Source organism: Lontra canadensis, unplaced genomic scaffold (assembly GCF_010015895.1).
Source record: "Lontra canadensis isolate GAN:19392208 unplaced genomic scaffold, GSC_riverotter_1.0 scaffold102, whole genome shotgun sequence".
NCBI classification, from domain to species: Eukaryota; Metazoa; Chordata; class Mammalia; order Carnivora; family Mustelidae; genus Lontra; species Lontra canadensis.
Window position 1 is genome coordinate 6821996 of NW_022631096.1, and position 18735 is coordinate 6840730.

General features: G+C 42.5%; 1 protein-coding gene across 10 annotated transcripts in view; it reads left to right on the forward strand.

Moving 5' to 3' along the window:
- The window catches only part of UNC5D (unc-5 netrin receptor D), a 529170-nt gene that overhangs the window by 452291 nt on the left and 58144 nt on the right, over positions 1-18735 (forward strand). For 4 of the 10 annotated variants that reach the window (XM_032838131.1, XM_032838134.1, XM_032838137.1 and 1 more), the window contains 2 exons: positions 9941-10126; positions 13760-14137. In XM_032838131.1, coding sequence (XP_032694022.1) covers positions 9941-10126; positions 13760-14137 — 564 coding nt within the window. Of the gene's footprint in view, positions 1-9178; positions 9194-9940; positions 10127-13759; positions 14138-18735 lie in introns of all 10 variants that reach the window. The other 6 variants (XM_032838130.1, XM_032838132.1, XM_032838136.1 and 3 more) reach the window with 3 other exon arrangements.

The following is an 18735-nucleotide window of genomic DNA, read 5'->3' on the forward strand; positions in this document are numbered from 1 at the left end:
CCTCCCTGGATTCAGCCTTGCCCATCGTCAATTTATCTGATCTTTCTGAAACATAAATTCTTGTCGTACCATCTCCGTGTTTAAAGCTCTTCAATTGCTCACTGTTCGTTCTAAGATCAAGTCCAAGGTACTGAACAGGTATGTGATCTGGTCTCAGCTTCCCTTTCTTCATCATCTCTCTCAATCAGCTTAATCATTAGGTAAGCTCCTTCCTACCTGCTCACCGCTTCCTATATTCTTCCGCCAGATAAAGCTTCTGGGTTTTCTGCATACCCTCTGCCCATTTTCAAATGTACGTTCTGCTACTTCTGCCCAACAACTTGTTCCCATCACCTACCTGCTCCTTAACTTGTTAAGCTCATTCTTCCTTCACCTCCTCAGCGAGACCTCCACCCACCCAGCCTCCAAGCTCTGGTCCAGTTATTTACCCAGTATCAGATGATTTTCCCTAATTCTCTACTCTATTTTCATTGACTTGATGCTGGTCTGGATTCCCATTCCCATTCTTGGACCTAATCCTGTCCTGAATCTTATTTACTCTTGTACCTGTAGCATTCACCACTGGCCTAGTATGAACTAGATGCTCAGAAAACACTTGAGTTAATGCCTTATATCCTCCTGTTAACTCCTCATGGAGTCTTTTATTAAGGTGAAAATAAAATCTGCTTCTAAATATTTTTACTTATTTATGTAGTAGCTATTTATTATACAATTGTTGTATATAAATAGTCTTGTCCCAGTGAAGCATGAGGGAAAAATAAGAAATGTTTCATCCCCACAACTTCAGTATAACATAGAAGATGATAAATGACTTGAGAAACGGGGAAGGAACAATTTTGGATAATCATTTATTTTGTACCAGATGTAAAGTTAAAGCCCAAAAGGTATGCTTTCCAGAACCATTTCCATCAAAGAATGGCCCAAATGTGTCCTTAAAGACTAAAAACAATGTATACATTTCTCACTAACACCCATCACATTCTATATCTTTTCTAAAAATGTACTGCCTTCATCCATATTGGAATTATATGGAGCCTGGGAATCCCCATCTTCTGTGATCTTCACAGGGCTGGGGAATGCCTCACAAGATAGGGGGCCCACACTACATTTAGATTTTTTTTTAAAGATTTTATTTATTTATTTATTAGATCACGAGTAGGCAGAGAGGCGGTTGGGGGAGGGGAAGCAGGCTCCCTGCTGAGCAGAAAGCCCGATACAGGGCTCGATCCCAGGACCCTGAGACCACGACCTGAGCTGAAGGTAGAGGCCTAGCCCACTGAGCCACCCAGGCGCCCCTACATTTAGATATTCCTTTCTACGAAGACTTGAATAGTGCCTTGAGCCATAGTCTGCGACTTTGGGACCTACCTTTACATTCTCAACAGAATTTTAGGCTCTGCTAAGCTAACATTAGGCTACTGGCATCAATGCTGATCTTCTAACCATGCTTTAAAACACTTTTTTTCCCCCCATCATTTTTCTTTACCTCCTGCGGATTATTTTCAATTACATAAATACAGCACTTTCTGCAAATTGCATGACTTGCTTTGTCCTTCAGGATCATCCCTACTGTGAATCAATCCAATATGTCTTTATAGGCAACATTTGTAATTTTCTTACCACTTCCAATACCCTTATTATCCAATTTTTATCCTATCATGAGTGTGTGTCTTTTCTTACTACTCTTTTCAATGACATTGTTGACTCTGCCCTTAATGAATGTGATGGGAGTTTGTTCATTATATACCGCAGAACTAAGAACAGAGGAGTAGTTGAGAGACCAATATGTTCTTCAGCAAGAGGGTGAGTTGGAATATGAATTTTCAGGTCTCATCTTTCCACTTGTCAGTGTTTTCAAAGTTTATAGAGTTTGTGCCTTCAGTTTTTAGGATAGGACATTAAGTAAAGTGAAGTCATTTTTCTCAAGGGCCGGAATTCAACTCCTATTCTTTTTGACTCTATCCCTACTCTAACTTGGTCTTCCTGTCTGATGGGGAAAAGCACAGTTCTTTTGCAGCCAAAGGTAGAGTTACCAAATAAAAGAGAGGACCCCCTAGTTAAATTTAAATTTCAGATAAAGAAATTTCTACTGTAAGCATATTTCAGATATTGCATGGGAGATACACTAACATTGTTGTTGATCTGAAATTCAAGTTTAACTGTGTCATATTTTTATTTGCTAAATCTGGCAGCTTTGGTTAAAAGGAGGAGTATAACATGCATGAATGTGCACTATCAAAAAACATTTTATAAAATAGATTATCTTTATTGCCAGTCTTAGAAGAATGGTTAAAATTGAAACAGATATTAGAGGGGCAAGCCTTTCAGTAGGAGCAAAAAATCTGATTCAAAAAATAAAAAATTCTCCTGGAGTACAGGGTCTACTTGAAAAAATGAGTAATCAGACTTGGCCAGAGAGTAGGGTCCATATGAATGAGAAGTGGGCGAAAGCTTTTGAAAAATGGGATGGTGCAGAGCATAAAGTATCTTGAGCCATAATATAAGTCCTATTGGAGTGGACTCAGTTCATACTGGAGAGTCGTTGAAAGGTGTTGGAGTGGCAGTACCAGGACTGTGTTTGGGAAGATGAATCCACATGTAAAATGGCTCTGAGTGACCAAGACTGTGTATACTAGGAAAGATGAGACCATACACCATGGGTGGCAAGTGGGGTATCTCCTACTGAGATTGAGATGTGAGAGGCACTGCAGATGTTATGAGTAAGACATGTGAGTGGTTTGGGGAAGGGCTCAATGGGGGCGAAATGAAAGATGACTCTTCAGCCTCACTCATGGTGTCACATTACCTGAAAAAGGGAATTCAAGAGAAGAAAATATTTGAAGAGATAAGAATGATGAATCTAGAAGTCAGATGGCAGATCTGAGATGTTAGCACAATAGGCAAGTAGTTTTGTCCAATGAGCAGAAAGGAGATGTGGCCTGAGGTCTGCAGACGGGAGATGAGGCAGGAGATCACCAATGGAGAGTGTTAGGTAGCAAGGAGCAAGTTAGCACTGAGAGCGATGATCCAATTAAATTGGCCTGGAGAGAGGAAAGGGGCTAAGAACTGACCTTTCAAGTCTGTTTATAGAACTTTGAGAGTGGAGGGTGGTTACTAAGTAAGAAAGAAGAAGGTAGGGGAATCGAGTTTAAGGAACATTTTTTCTCTCTCTAGAAGGAAGGTTGGCTTGGCTGGTCCACCACTGCAGAGCAGTGGGAAGGAGTAAGATAGAACATGACTGTTGAGGCAGTGGTTGTAAATAACCTTCAAGAAGGAACAGTGATTTGGCGGAAAGACAGACCTTAAAGGGTAAGAGAACAACCAAATATAGAAATACTGGACTAATTAAGTTATCATACAGCCTGGCAATGGGCGAGGCAAATGTAAAAAGAAATGAAGTGTATCTCCAGGTTCTAACAGAAAGACCTACAAGATTCTGTATGTGGAACAGCAACAAAAAAGCGAAGTACAGTAAAGGAAATATAATGTGGAGCCTTTAGGATTAAAAAAAGATAAAGGACGTTCACACACACCCCCGCCCCCCCGCCCAAAAGTCTCAAAGATGCTATCAAGACTGCTTCTGGAGAAGAGCTAGTTGGAGGATGCATTTTCTCCTTGCATACTGTCCATTTTTATATTTCCTAAAACATTTTCTCCCCTTATGTATGCAGGTTTTCCCTTAACCAGGATAGCAGTTAACTGGTTAGAGAAATTATGCATTAAGAAAACACATACTGGGGTGCCTGGGTGGCTCAGTGGGTTAAAGCCTCTGCCTTCAGCTCAAGTCATGATCTCAGGGTCCTGGGATCGAGCCCCGCATCAGGATCTCTGCTCAGCAGGGTTCTGCTTCCCCCCTCTCTCTGCCTGCCTCTCTGCCTACTTGTGATCTCTCTCTGTCAAAAATATAAATAAAATCTTTAAAAAATAAAAAAAAACCACATACTAAGAAATGCTGGATGTTTAAAAAAAATGCTCAAAGTTCTTTTATACAAAGAGCTAAGAATCCATGGATATAGAGAAGACCGCATCTTTGAGACGTTTATCTGAGAGTAAGTTGGGGGAAGGATTTGGGGAGAGGTGATTTAAGAAGTCTAGACTGCGTGTGGAGGCAGAGGGCAAGGCTCCAGTACAGAGGAAAAGTTTGAAGATGCAACACCAAAAGGGAATAATGAATGAGTCCGGGTCCCGGTGGACGCGGGAGAGGGCGGAATCGGAGCCGGCCTGACACAGAAAAGGAGCAGCTCTTCGGGGAACAGAGAAAAGGGAAGGAAATGTGGGTGAAGAAGCTGAGGAATTTTCGAGTTGCAGGGGAGTGAGCTCGCATGGGATGGCCGCCATTTGTTCAGCTAGAAGGAAGGGCAGGCGAGCAGGAGGGCGCTTACTGAACCAGAACAGCACAGGGCACATAGTGGGCGCATTTCAGAATTGGCACTTCGGTCATTCCTTACAACAGTAAAACAACACCACCACAAGAACAATAATGAGGTTTTTGACGAGAGATCAGAAAAGTGGAGGTGCTGATTGGTGAATGGGTTGTAGGATTCCGAGCAGTGCAGATAGCATTGGAATGGTTCCCCATGGTTGGCCGTGGCTGGCCATTTAAAAGCTATTTTCTGATGTGATATTAAAAAACGTTGCCTCTCAAAGACAGCAAGGATAAACCACTGTAACAGTAATTTCCATTGTATGATATGTCAGCATCTAATGAAATATTCTGGCACATGACCTTGTATCCACAGCACTGGTTGTGCAAGGGGCCAGGGGCAGGTCCTAAGATGCCTGGGAGCTGCCCTTCTAGTAGAGTGAGCACAGCAACAGCTTCTTTGATGGTGTGGGTTCCTTGATAATTCACCGTCTCTAGTATATGTCAATTCAGGTTGTTGGTTTTTCTTCTGAAATGGCAGCAGTGGTCATTCTACCATATTTAATCGGAGGTAGGTTTTGCTCTGCTCCTTTATTAATTTTGTGTAGCTATCTAATTCTATAAAATAGATTTAATCTGATATATAGTTAGGCTCATAACATGAGAATTGAGTTATATTCCCACTAATTAGTGGCAATGATCAGTGTTTCACATGGGAGTCATGTGAAGAAAGGCAAACCGAGTAAACTGCCCTTGTATTTCGTCCTTTGGGGACTACATTGGTTCCTCTAAATGACTAGGTATGATGGCAATTCCTAAAGACACAGAACTTGTGGATGCCTCATCCTGGCATTAGGAATTTCACAGGGGCTCTGAAAGGCCAGTTACTCCTCCTTACCAGCATTGACCAAAAATAAACAAATAAAACAACTGCAGACACTTGTCAAGTCATGCTATTTTTTTTTTTTGCAGAGACCTTCTGAAAGTAAATTTTAGTCTCCCTCAGAACTACACCACACTTTTTTTTTTTTAAATCCCTCATTGCAGAAAAGGTCATTTTAATATCTAACCAGAGTCCCAGTTGCTATAATAAAAGGCCATGTCCTCCTTTTCAGTCCTTGTTAGAAATGGCAAAGTGTTGGTTACTCATGTCATCATAAAGGAAGGGTCACTGGGTGCCTACTGTGGCCTGTTCTCCTCTTGTGACAACACTCTGTGCATTAAAGATCACCTCCAGTCACTTTACAGCTCTCCCTTCTCCAGGCCAGATGAGCCCATAAACATGTCCTCTCTCCGGGGTCCTAATTTCCAGCTCCCAATTCATCTTTTCAGCCTTTCTCTGCAGACATTCCAAACTCCTTCCAGCAACAAACATACTCCTCAGTAGTTCCTAACCAATTTGCAATACAAGAGGTTTCTCAGTCAGTTCTCGGTTTTATTTTCTTTTCTCCAAGGTGTAGATTTTATGCAACATTTTTTAAATTAATTCCAGAGGTAGAATTAGTGATTCGTTGGTTGCATGTAAGACCCAGTGCTCATTCCACCCTTAAGGCCCATCTTCCAATTATGCCATCCCCTCCACCAACCCTCAGTTCATTTCCTAGAGTTCAGTGTCTCTTATGATTTGCCTCCCTCTATTTTCATTTTATTTTATTTTTCCTTCCCTTCCCCTATGCAATCATTTTTTTTTTATGCCGCATGTTGGGTCTTTCCATGCTTTGCTTTGTATGGCTTTTGGATCAAGGAAAGCTTTTGTGACTCTTGGATCAAGGAAAATGGGAGTGAAGACACGGGAAAGACGTCAATAACACATGGATACGTAAAGCTTCATTCACAAAACAGAGAGGAAAGTATCCTGTGCCCATAGAAAGTGGAATAGCATCAGTCACAGGGTCTCAGTGCTTCTGTTCAAAATCCCTTTGAGCAAACAGACTAGCAACACACGTGTCTGTGAGCAAGCAGACAGGTGTGAACACGTATATGTGTTCAATGTAAAGGGGGTCCCTGCGGCAGGAGTTCAGTAATCAGCCTCAGACTGTGATTTCTTTAATGCTTCTCCTCCCACTGTTGGAGACCAGGTGAACAATCAATAAATAGTTGCAGTAGTTTGCAGATTTCTGTGGGAAATTGTAGAGATAGTACTGCTTTTAAAGCGTGTAAAGCAGTTAGGGAGACTGCATCGTCATTCAGATAATTCAGCAGTAAAAAAGATGATCCAAAAGGAGGTGTTGGAACCCTGAAGTGATGCTGGAGTTTAGAAGAACATGGTTGGCCGGGTTGGCTGGATTGGCCAGGCCAAGGTTGCTTTCTTGGAGGAGGTGGACCTTGAGAAGGCACCTGTTGGATGAGTGGTACCTAGATGCCCAGTGGGGTGGGGTGATATTTTATAATGACTTGCCATCCAGTAGCAGGCACCCATCCGGCAGGTAAATTCATGGTTGAGTTTGGGGTATAGGGCAATGCAGCAAAGGGGAGCATGAGCACTGACATGACCATGAAGAAGGAGGTCAGTGCCTGGGTATTGGTGGTGCCAGGTGGTCATGTGGTTGGAAAGACTCCTCTGGGAAGGAGCAATGGAAGCTTCCAGTACTTGGATGTTGAGTGCGTGCCTGCATGTATGCGTGCGTGCCCGCGTACAACCCACGTCCCCCCTTGTCCCATGAAGTCGTAGCGTAGAATATGGGACTAAATCTCAGGTTCTTCTGGAGCCAGTCCTGAACACACAAGAAAAGCGAATGGGTTACGTTTGTAAGCATACAGCCATCCTAATAGGGGAAACCACTCTTCTTTCCTGGAGGACAGATTAGCAAAGAGTGAAGCAGAGAAAAAAAGAAAAAGAATAAGGCGAGATAAAAGCAGGTAGAGAGAAGAGAAGAGAAAGAAGAAAGAAGCGCTGTGGTCCAACTTTGGAAGGGTTTGAGCTGTGGGTAAGAATGTCTGATTACTTCTCTCCATACAAACACAGGTGGTGTCGAATGACTTGTGTCAGCTTCTGTCAGAACCTCATCACTACTGTTGGACAAGAAACAAGAATATGTTAATTCATCCGTGCATCCCCATTTCCATGGCATGGCTGGCCCTTGACAAATGTTTGTTGAATAAATGAAATTATTAGATTCTGCGGTTTTTAATTCCCCAGACAGATTGTTCTTGTAAAGTAAATACCACATTGCTTATCCTCCTGTAGGAATCGATTGACTTCTGGCTTTTAGATTAGACTGTCCCACCAAGTGCCAGGATAAACATTATATGGACACGGTGCCCTCCATATGGTTTCACTCCCTTCTCGCCCAACCCCTATCCCCATAGTCTCCATACTTTTTTTTTTTTTAAATTCTGTAATTCAGCATTCCATTCCCTTAAGTCAAATAGATTCTGCGAATATTCTTGGGAAATGCATGGAACCATATCAAACATTTAAATCTCAATCTGCGGGCCTATGTAGGGTCCTTTCCTAAAAACAGGGTTTGTGTCTGAGAAGGAGAATTCTGGTTGTCTGGATAGCATAAAGAGCAAGATAGGAATACAGGGGAACAAGCACAACTTGTTCCCACTACTCGGTTTCGTCGCGAGATATCCATTTCCAGCCGAACTCTTTTGCCCTGGTCATCCTCCTGGCTCCTACTCCTGCCTGTTTTAGCACCTGGGACGCTAAAGGGGTCATTGTCTCTCCTTTGCCAATTCAGCAGCTGCATTCAGTACACTGCCAGAATGTTTCTGTGTCTGTGCTTCAGTGCTGAGCAGGTGTGTTCTCCCCAGATACGCCTTTTAAGCTGATAGTGTCATCAGTCAGTAGTGCCTGAGGAACCGATGGCAAGCAGGGGGGAGGCTAATTGGTTTCAAGCCAAAGTTCGCTCACTACTCCTGGTCCCCTGTTGTGTTCTGTGTCCTCTCTCCGCTCTGAGTACAATTACCTCGTCCAGGGAGCTTAATTGAGGAGAGGGAGGGTGGGAGTCTAACTGGGGGCATAGGTGCCCTTCCCTTTCTCTACGAGACACAGGCAGACACTGAAAGTCTGGGATCGGCCCCAGTTACCACATGCCTGGTTCTGGGTGGTCAGAGCAGACCATCACCCAGAAGCCTCCATCTCTTTGATGGACCACCGTGACACTGGAACTAAAGCCCGAGTCATGCCCTGTTTCTCAACACCTCATGGGCCATTGTGGTTACTGACAGAGTCTTAGAATCCGTGAACCTTTCAGATACCGTTCTTTTGGATGGTTACGCTCCCTTGCACATTATTTGTATGTGTTTGCGGCCCTGTTGCTGAACTGGCTCTGCTTGATTTCCTCATTCGCTCTTTAATTTGGTAGCACCTTATTTTACAGCCCACTAACTTTGTCAGACATAAATGCCTTTTACCTGTGTGGTTAGCAGCACTCAGTTGATAACGTGAGTACCATATTAGGCTGCAGTGAAGGCATGCTAAGCACCATGCAATTACTAGGTGAATATACAAGAGCTCTATTTTAGCCTCTAAACCCAATACAGGGTGACAGAGTCATTACTTTGGGACCTATTAAGTGTACTCACCCCATAATCCGTAGGGAGATGAATTACAGAGTTCGCACTTGCCACCTTCTCCTTCCACATTCTTTCCAAGATGAAGCCTCTCTCGGGGTCGCGTGGTCTTGCATAATCCTCCTTCTGAACCGTAGTAGCCATGACGAATGTCTTCCAGAATGAACCACACCCACAGGACAACTAGCAAATGAGTTGGAAAACAGCTACAACTGATCTTGGGGGTTGGGGAGACACCCACATTCTCAATTCAAACTAACGCTTTTATTTTTGCTTTGCCTATGCATTCAATAGGATGGAGTAGGAGAGGTATGGGAGAAACAGCATGTACCCTTTTAGAGACCGGTCCTCCTCCACATCTAGCACTTAATGGTGCTAGAAAACATTGACCATGGACATCGGAGCACCTAGGACCAAGACCTCCATATCTCACAACAGAAATTTTCTCATAATGATTGTAAATGCCCTAACCTGATGTTGTCAATGTTCTCTTAAACGGAATGATTTGTGCCAAAGCTAAAAAACAACAACAAAAAAAAATTCCTATTTGTGAGCTCTGGTCTTCTCTCTCTCAGCTCCTGGACTGTGTATGAGCCTCTCACCCCAGCCCACTCTCTATGAATGCATGTGCCCCACATCATATAGAAGCAGAACAGTTCGCCCATGTTTTGTCATTGTATGTGGCTCTCATGTCCCCCCTTCAAGTAAAAATAAGATGGGTAAATATGACTTCCTAAACCAAGTCAGTTAAGGAGTTGTCTGTTTTTCCTTGAAGAATATTACATGCTTTGCAAAATTGATTCTCTTTAAGATTTCATGATGATGTGGTCAGCTACCTTAATGCAGTCAAGATATTTGACTGGCGTCCCTCTGATTTATACAGGGTATTTGAGAAACGTGATTACATGTAAGAGTAGAACTTACAACTAGCTGCATATTTTATTTTGTCCGAGCGGCAGCTCCAGAAAATCCAATAGCATTTCATTTGGTATCCTAGGGTGGCTTTTCAGCTCTCTGCCTGTGTTGGCCATTTAGGATTTCTCTTGTGTCTTTCAGGCATTGAGAACGCCAGCGACATTGCTCTGTACTCGGGTTTGGGTGCTGCCGTGGTAGCTGTTGCAGTCCTGGTCATTGGCGTCACCCTTTACAGACGGAGCCAGAGTGACTATGGCGTGGACGTCATTGACTCTTCTGCATTGACAGGTGGCTTCCAGACCTTCAACTTCAAAACGGTCCGTCAAGGTCAGCGGCGTAGGTCCCCCCAACACCTCGTCCTCAGGACCATAGAGACTACGCTTACACAGGACCCCCAGTGCTCTCCGGCCCTGTGTGAAGGTAGCTCTTGGCACTGGGAGCCGCTGCCTGATTATCTTCACGCGTTAGGAAACCAGGCCCCATGGGGTAGTCTGCCTCAGTCACCGCCTACGAGGAAGGCGAACAGAGAATCTCAGTTTACCGTTAGCAACGTTCTCAGTGAGGCACTCCCATCTTTGATATGCAGTAAACTGAGCAAGTTATTTTGTCTCAGATTATCCAACTTTCTATCTTAACAAAACTGCTTTGAGAATATTTCATTAACTAAAATACTGATTATTCAAACCTGAGCACCAATGACTTTACCATAACCTCCCATGCATATGAATTCTATTACAGACTAGGTAGAATTTTTTTGTTACTTCTATTTTGTAGAAGTCAGAAGGACTTCAGAGAATCTGTGATGGGTCAGGTAGCCAGCAGGGGGAGAAAAAATGGAGTTCCCAGCTTAAATGACTCTCACCTATTGCCCGGTCGAGGCAATCTTTTGTTGGAGGGAGAAGGAAATCGATCATATCACACTATAGCCATGCTCATTTTCAAAACAGAGTCATTTAATTCTCTTATGTGAGCCAAATCTGTTTCTGATTGCAGGATGGAGATGAGCTATACATGGGTTTTGGTTTAGAAAAAATGAAACTATCTCCTTTCAGAGGGTAAAGTTTTCCACCTTGACCCTTCCTGTCAATATTATCACCTTTATTTCTATTTATTATGCATCACTAGGGCCTATAGCCCTGGACAAGAAGAAATCTCACTGCTTGGTAGTGATTGAGGAGTGACTAGGTTCCAAAGTGGAATCCGAACACACTAGAAACTGGGAGATGGCTGGTAGAGACAAAATGCTTTCTTGCCTGCCGCTCACTTCTGGGCATCAGAGTTTCAGGTCTGAGCCTGCTTCTCCGAAAGGGCCACAGCCCCTTGACTTGGGTGCATAGCTTAGTAGATATGATTTCATTTTGAAGGGGCGGGGGGTGGGAGTGGGAAGTTGGGTGAGCCTGGTGGTGGGTATTACGGAGGACACATATTGCATGGAGCACGGGGTGTGGTGCATAAACAATAAATTCTGGTACACTGAAAAGAAATTTAAAAAATAAAAAATTTAAAAATACAAAAAAGAGAGAAACAAAAAAAAATAAATACTGGGTTTAATGTAAAAAAAAAAAAAGAAATCAAATGAAGAACTGATCTTTATACTCCATAAGAAACTGGAAAGATTTTTCTATCAAATATAAGATCTCAAGGTCTCAGACTATACCATTTTAAAATAGAAGAAATATAGTCATTTGAGAGACAGGCTTTGAAGTCAGATAGATAGAATCTAAAAATTGCTGTATGACCTAGTTAATTGACTGTGTTCTGGATCTCAAGTTTTATAGCTATAGGGATCCTCCTATCCACATCAGAGGGTCCTCATGAGGATTAAGTGACCCAGAATAACAAGGATTATAAGCCCTTGGCATATAGCAGGTGCTCAATAAATGTAATGAGTGTGAGTCTAAATGCTAGTGGTTTCCTGACTTTGGCCCAGGAGGCCAGTGTGTTCCCTGGAGCAGCAGGTGAGGGGGTGGTTCCCTTGCCTAAGCGTTTGGAGAATGCTGACTTGCATAAGCTGAACCACATCTCCTCAGTGTGGGCCTGCTCAGAGCTTATACTGTATTGTGACTCTCTAAAAGAATAGATAGCCCTTCCAAACTTCCTTTACCATTTTGGTTTTATTTTTAACCAAGAATATCCCAAAGCTAGTGATTGAAGCAAAAATCTTTTACTAAGATTCTCCTCTACCCTAGATTCACTGTGATGCTACATATACCCCCCATTGACCCTCACATGATCTTCACCTCCATTGTCTTAAGAGACATCCCTTCTTGAGCAAATAGAGCTGGAGGATGAATGGTGATGAGACTTTTAAACAGAATGCCATGCTTCGATTTGACCAGAAGTTTTAAAAGGATTTCCAAAGGGAGCTGTGGAATAATCAGCCAACTTTCTTCAACCGTGGACTCTTGTCATATGTACATACTTTTGTAATCAGGCATTTTCTCCTTAAGGTAGACTTCAGTGTAACTCTAGGAAATCTTTTTTTGCTGCTTGGCTTCACTTAAGCTGGGAGGGTCTTTTAAAAGTGGCCAAAAATTAAGCTCCAGAAGGTGAGGACTTGAGATAAAATAGCCATGAGTCTCAGGGATGCGATTTTTTAGGTCTCGGTGGAGGGGCCTGTTCCAAATTCTTTTCAGATGTGACATGGTTCTTAAGTCCTGCTTCTTGCTCAGGAAGACCATAAACAAGAACCAGGCTGAGACCTGTAGAATTCAGTGCAGTTCCATTAAAAAGCACAGCTCCTTGATTGTGTCTTGGCACCAGAGCCACAAGTATGAAAAAAATGCATCATCAAGGAGCTTTTAGATCTACAAAGCCTTTTCATCTCATTTTGAACCTCCTCCTCTATGATTTTGGATTCTTAGAGCATCCGAACAAGAGGTGGGAAAAGTCAGGTTTATAGATTTCCTGCTGGCATTGCTACAAATTATGAGTTGGAAGAACAATAGAGGCTAATACAATATGGCCTAGAATTGCAACATTTTCAAAAATATCATACTTTAAACATTTTGTCATGCCCCAAAGGAAAATTGTTTAATATGGTTTGGGTTTCAATTTGAGAAGTCACATTGATGGACTGATACGGGTGGGAGGCTCGGGACCGAGAGTTATTTCGTTATTTACTAACAAATGAGGTTACTTCATCACAAGAAAATAGCACGGCATTTCTTTTTTAATATTTGGCCTAGAAAATATCGGTGAAAGTCCAACAAATGAAAGTCCAGTTTCTCATGTTTTTTAAAGATTTTTTGGTTTCAGTTGTTCTGAGATAGAAAGGAAGCCGTTCTCAGCTGCTCCCCAAGTCGAATCAGGAGTCTCACTCTCCCCGTGTGGGGCCTCTTTTTCCTCTCCGGGTGACATATGCGCTATTAGAGCAGACTCAGACACGGAGTGATCCGTGGGCTTCCCTGACCATTTTGCCCAGAGGACACAGCGTTTCCTCCCCCGGCTCCAGAAACTGCCCAGAATGCCACGTGAGACGTGCCGCCACCAACGCCGTTCTTGTTATAAACAGCCCTACCTCGCTGTGTCACCTCTTACCATTTCAAATGAACAGATGTTATTTTTCCTCCAGACTGGATTCCAAAACATCTTTCTTTTTTTTTTCTTTAAGCTTCTCTTCGCCAGTTAAAATAGTCACATCAACAATAATACCTGAGTTTGCCGCCTGACGGAGTGCCAGAAATACTTGTTTTGAAAAGATGGCATCCAAGGAGCTCTGGAAAATGTTTTTTTCCCTGATTTGGGTTCACTGACATTTGGAGACACTGCTGGGAAAGCCAGAGCCCCCATTTCCAAGGCTCTGGTCACTCCTGACCAGCCTGTCAGACCTGCCGCAGAGGCTGGGGCCTGAAGGGCCGCTGGCAGGTGCACGGGTGGTTATGCAGTTAGAGGCAGAGGCAAGGGGGTAACTGGGACGCCTTTTCATTTCTGAGTGACAGATCAATTTTCTTTGACCAGGTAACTCCCTGCTCTTGAATTCCTCCATGCAACCAGACCTCACGGTCAGCCAAACATACAGTGGGCCCATCTGCCTCCAGGACCCTCTGGACAAGGAACTCATGACAGAGTCCTCGCTCTTTAACCCTTTGTCCGACATCAAAGTCAAAGTCCAGAGCTCATTCATGGTGTCCCTGGGTGTGTCTGAGAGAGCTGAATACCACGGCAAGAATCATTCCGGGACTTTTCCCCATGGAAACAACCGCAGCTTTAGTACGATGCATCCCAGAAATAAAACACCCTACATCCAGAATGTGTCATCACTCCCCACAAGGACGGAACTGAGGACCACTGGTGTCTTTGGCCACTTAGGAGGACGCTTAGTCATGCCAAATACAGGTAAGTCGTTAAGTGTGCGTTTGTGTATCTCCGAGCATTCTTTTAAACGGTTGATATTGATACAATTATATCCCGTAAGATTCGTTTTTAAGATGCTTACCATCTTTGTGTCAGAGCTACCAACTCTGGTTCTATAAGCTTCCTTGATTTACGTGGCCAACCAGAATCGACGCTGATTTTAGATTTTGCATTCGTCACTTCAGCACAGATCGCTTGCTCTATTTGACGCCTTTTCCATTTGACAGCCAGGTTTGCTCAGGAGGGTTGGGTGGTCCCCAGAGTTAAACCCCCTTGAAATATATTTTCTAGAGCATGATCAGGAAGCACAGAGGACATTCCTTGACAGGAATGAGAAATACCATGTTTTATAGCCAGACACGGTTTATACACTAGTAGATAATTTAGCAGAAGGACAATGGGAGTCGAACTTCCTCCATAACTGACCTAATAAACATGGTCTAGTGTCCACAGACCTTGCTATCATGTTACTTTATGAGGATCAATGACGAAGGTTCATTACCGAGGCACTCTTTTGAATACAAACTTCAGGTCCAGGGCTAAATCGTGCATACAATTAGTTCTTAGGAATTTTTTTCCTCCTTTTGGTTAGAAGGGGGATTTTCTTAATGTTTTGACAAGGATACTTTAGGTATATAGACCAAATAACTTTTGGTTTTTAATTTTATTTTTTCAGTTTCCAAGATTCATTGTTTATGTACCACACCCAGTGCTCCATGCTCCCTCCTTAATCCCCACCACCAGTCTCACCCATGCCCCCACCCTCTCCCCTCCAAAACCTTGAGTTTGTTTCTCAGAGTCCGCAGTTTTTCATGGTTCTTCTCCCCCTCTGATTTACCCCAATTCACTTTTCCTTTCTTTTCCTAATGTCCTCCATGTTATTCCTTATGCTCCACAAGTAAGTGAAACCATATGATAATTGACTCTCTCTGCTTGACTTATTTCACTCAGCATAATCTCCTCCAGTCCTGTCCGTGTTGATACAAAAGTTGGGTATTCATCTTTTCTGATGGAGGCGTAATACTCCATCGTGTATATGGACCATATTGTCTTTATCTCTTCGTCCGTTGAAGGGCATCTTGGCTCTTTCCACAGTTTGGCTATTGTGGACCTTGCTGCTATGAACAATGGGGTACAGATGGCCCTTCTATTAACTATGTCTGTATCTTTGGGGTAAATACACAGTAGTGCAATTACAGGGTCACAGGGAAGCTCTATTTTTAATTTCTTAAGGAATCTCCACACTGTTTTCCAAAGTGGCTGCACCAACTTGCATTCCCACCAACAGTGTAAGAGGGTTCCCCTTTCTCCACATCCTCTCCACCACTTGTTGTTTACTGTCTTATTGATTTTGGCCATTTTAACTGGTGTAAGGTGGTATTTCAATGTGGTTTTGACTTGAATTTCCCTGATGGCTAATGATGATGAACATTTTTTCATGTGTCTGTTAGCCATTTGTATGTCTTCTTTGGAGAAGTGTCTATTCATGGCTTCTGCCCATTTTTTGATGTGATTATCTGTTTTGTGTGTGTTGAATTTGTGGAGTTCTTTATAGATCTTGGATATCAGCCTTTTGTCTGTAGTGTCATTGCAAATATCTTCTCCCATTCTGTGGGTTGCCTCTTTGTATTGTTGACTGTTTCCTTTGCTGTGCAGAGGCTTTTGATCTTGATGAAGTCTTAAAAGCTCATTTCCGCTTTTGTTTCCTTTGCCTTGGGAAACACATCTTGAAAAAAATTGCTGTGGTCGATGTCAAAGAGGTTACTGCCTATGTTCTCCTCTAGGATTTTGATGGACTTCTGACTCATATTGAGGTCTTTCATCCATTTTGAGTTTATCTTTGTGTATGGTGTAAGAGAATGGTCAAGTTTCATTCTTCTATATGTAGCTGTCCAATTTTCCCAACACTATTTATCTAAGAGACTTTTTTCCCACTGGATATTTTTCCTGCTTTGTTGAAGAACATTTGGCCATAGAGTTGAGGGTTCATATCTGGGCTCTCTACTCTGTAGGCCAAGTAACTTTTAAAATGACATCCTGTCAATGGATTAGTCTTCAGAGATGCCATCTAAGACCTAACTGAGTGTCCAAAGAGGACATACTCTCCTCTGATTTCTAAGCAACAAGAATTAGGTAGTGCTCTGAATCATCACAGGTTGGCCACTGAGAGGAAAGAGTGCACTCTCTCTGCAAGTGTGACAAAACAACCAGAGAGCATTGAATCAAGACCATCAGGGCCTTGACAGCCCACTCTGAGGTATAGCTAACCACCCTCTTCAAATCAATGATTTTATCCTCTAAAATGAAATCTGCCATAGGACTAGTCTGAAGCTCCTATTCCAGCTAACCGACCCTACAGTAGCTTACTGAGTTAACACTGAACTTAGGTTCAAGTTGAGAAATGCTGTCTTGTTCTCCTCCCTCAGCTGATTCCTTAAAAAATTGCCCTTAAATGCAACCCTACTCATCATGATTTTGGTTTCTGAACTTTCAATTCTCGAAATCTTCCCCAGTCCATGTTTTAGGACATCCTTAAGAATCTTCATTTAAACATGCATGAATGTCAACATGGGACGTAATCCTCCCTGGTCCTAATTGGCCGTCAGGAGACTCAATGCGGAATGAGTCAGTCAGCCATGCTTACCAAGTACCCTTCTTGTAAGAATCTATAAACTGGAAGTATGGGCTCTGGGAAAAGAAAATGACACAAACCGCTCCTAAGAACAGGATATATTCATAAAAATCCTGGAAAGTTGCATTTTTGTCTTCCCTTCGCTTCATAACCCAGTGTGTGGCACTTCACAAGCTCCCAGTAGATACTGGTTGAATAAATTGGCCCACACTCCTCCTCTCCCTTCCTATCTTTGTGTGTTTACATACATGTGGAAGGCAGGCCAAGATCAACCCATTCATTGGCTCTGTTTAACATTCATCAAAAAAAGTGAGATGAAACCATGACACAGATTTTTCTTTTTCTTCCCTTTTGACTTGAGAAGTACTTGCATTGCAAACGCAAAGTTTTAAGCATTGTCTGATTCCCAAACACCTCCTCTGTGAAAGGGCATTTTCAAAGCTTCTAGTAAGAAGTCCTGGACAAGATTGAAGCTGTTCACTGGGAATGAGTTTGAGGAAAAATAAGTGTGGGGAATTGAAACATATGCCATGTTATTTGCAGAACATAAATGCAAAATATGCCCTAGGGGGCTAAAGTGTAAAGAAGCAAGGCACAGCAATTAAATTGTTCTAATGCCATCCATCCCGAATTATTGTATGATGCCTGGCAACGATTTTTCGAAGAGGATGGGATGGTCCCCATGCTGTAGTAGTCATTTATTATGCAAAATATGAAGCAAGAAACTCAGACAGGTGGTTCTGTTATCATACCAAATAAAAGGCTGTCAGGGTAGCAGGTGGAGTTTGGAGGAGAGTATGTTTCTTTAATCAGAGATAACTGGTGAGTGACATATCGAAAACGGACTCTTCTTAAGGGGACCACACGCATAAAGATTCCCCACTCTGCCTTTCCTCCTTCATAAGCTGTAACTTGCCGCCCTCACTACCACTCACCATGACCCTGCCTCCGTGGTTTTGTCCCATCTCTGTTTACAATATGCTTATTTTAGTGGGAGGAGGGAAGTATGTTTGAAAAAGAATTGTGAAATTTCTGACTGAAGGAAAGATGAAATCATTTAAAGCTCTAATGATCCTGTAGATTCAGGTCGTATTTAGGAGTATTATGAAATAATGTTTCAATCTGAACACAGGGAATTAAGCTGACTTGATAGGATCCATTCTACAAACAGCCCTATTTCAAAAGTCCACATGCATATTTATTCTGATTCAATGTGGGAGTCGCCTGTCAGGCACGGATGATCTAAAGAAGAGACCATGTCTCAGCGTCTGGCTTTTTTTCTTTTTTCTTTTTTTTTTTTAACAATTTCAAATCCTATACCTTCATTTATTCAGGATTTGGTTTTTGTTTTTGAGTGCCTACTGTGTGCCAGGCATTGTGCAACATGTAATTGATATGATATGCTTTTTTTAAATTTTAAGCACACTGTAGGATTTATTTGCGAGTTTACAAAAGACACACTAATCAACATATCAGAAAGTAAAAAGTGATCATTTTTGTTGGCAATCGAAGAAAGGACTATAAAGGGCACCAGGCAACTCTGTGGTGAACTTCTCTGTATCTTGACTACGGTGGCGATTAAGAGAGTATATATGAGAAACTCATCAATTTGTACTCTTAAAATGGGTACAATTTATTGCCTGTGAAATATACCTACAAAAAGGAAAAAAATAGAAAAAGAAAAATGGGAGCACGATAAAGTTATTCTTTCATTGTTTGATGATGCCATATTTGCTTCTATATCTATATCTAGGACTGAAGATCTCTGTTGTCCTAAGGGCCTAGAGTGTCTAAAAGAGAGGCAACAGAGAAAAAGTACTGTTTCAGACAGAGAATACAGAGTGTGTAGGGTGTGCGTTCAGCTTGACACCCACACCCAGTGAATATCCTGTGTATCACAACTTCTGCTCCACAGCAGGGAGGGATGTCCTGGAGTCCACTTCATTTG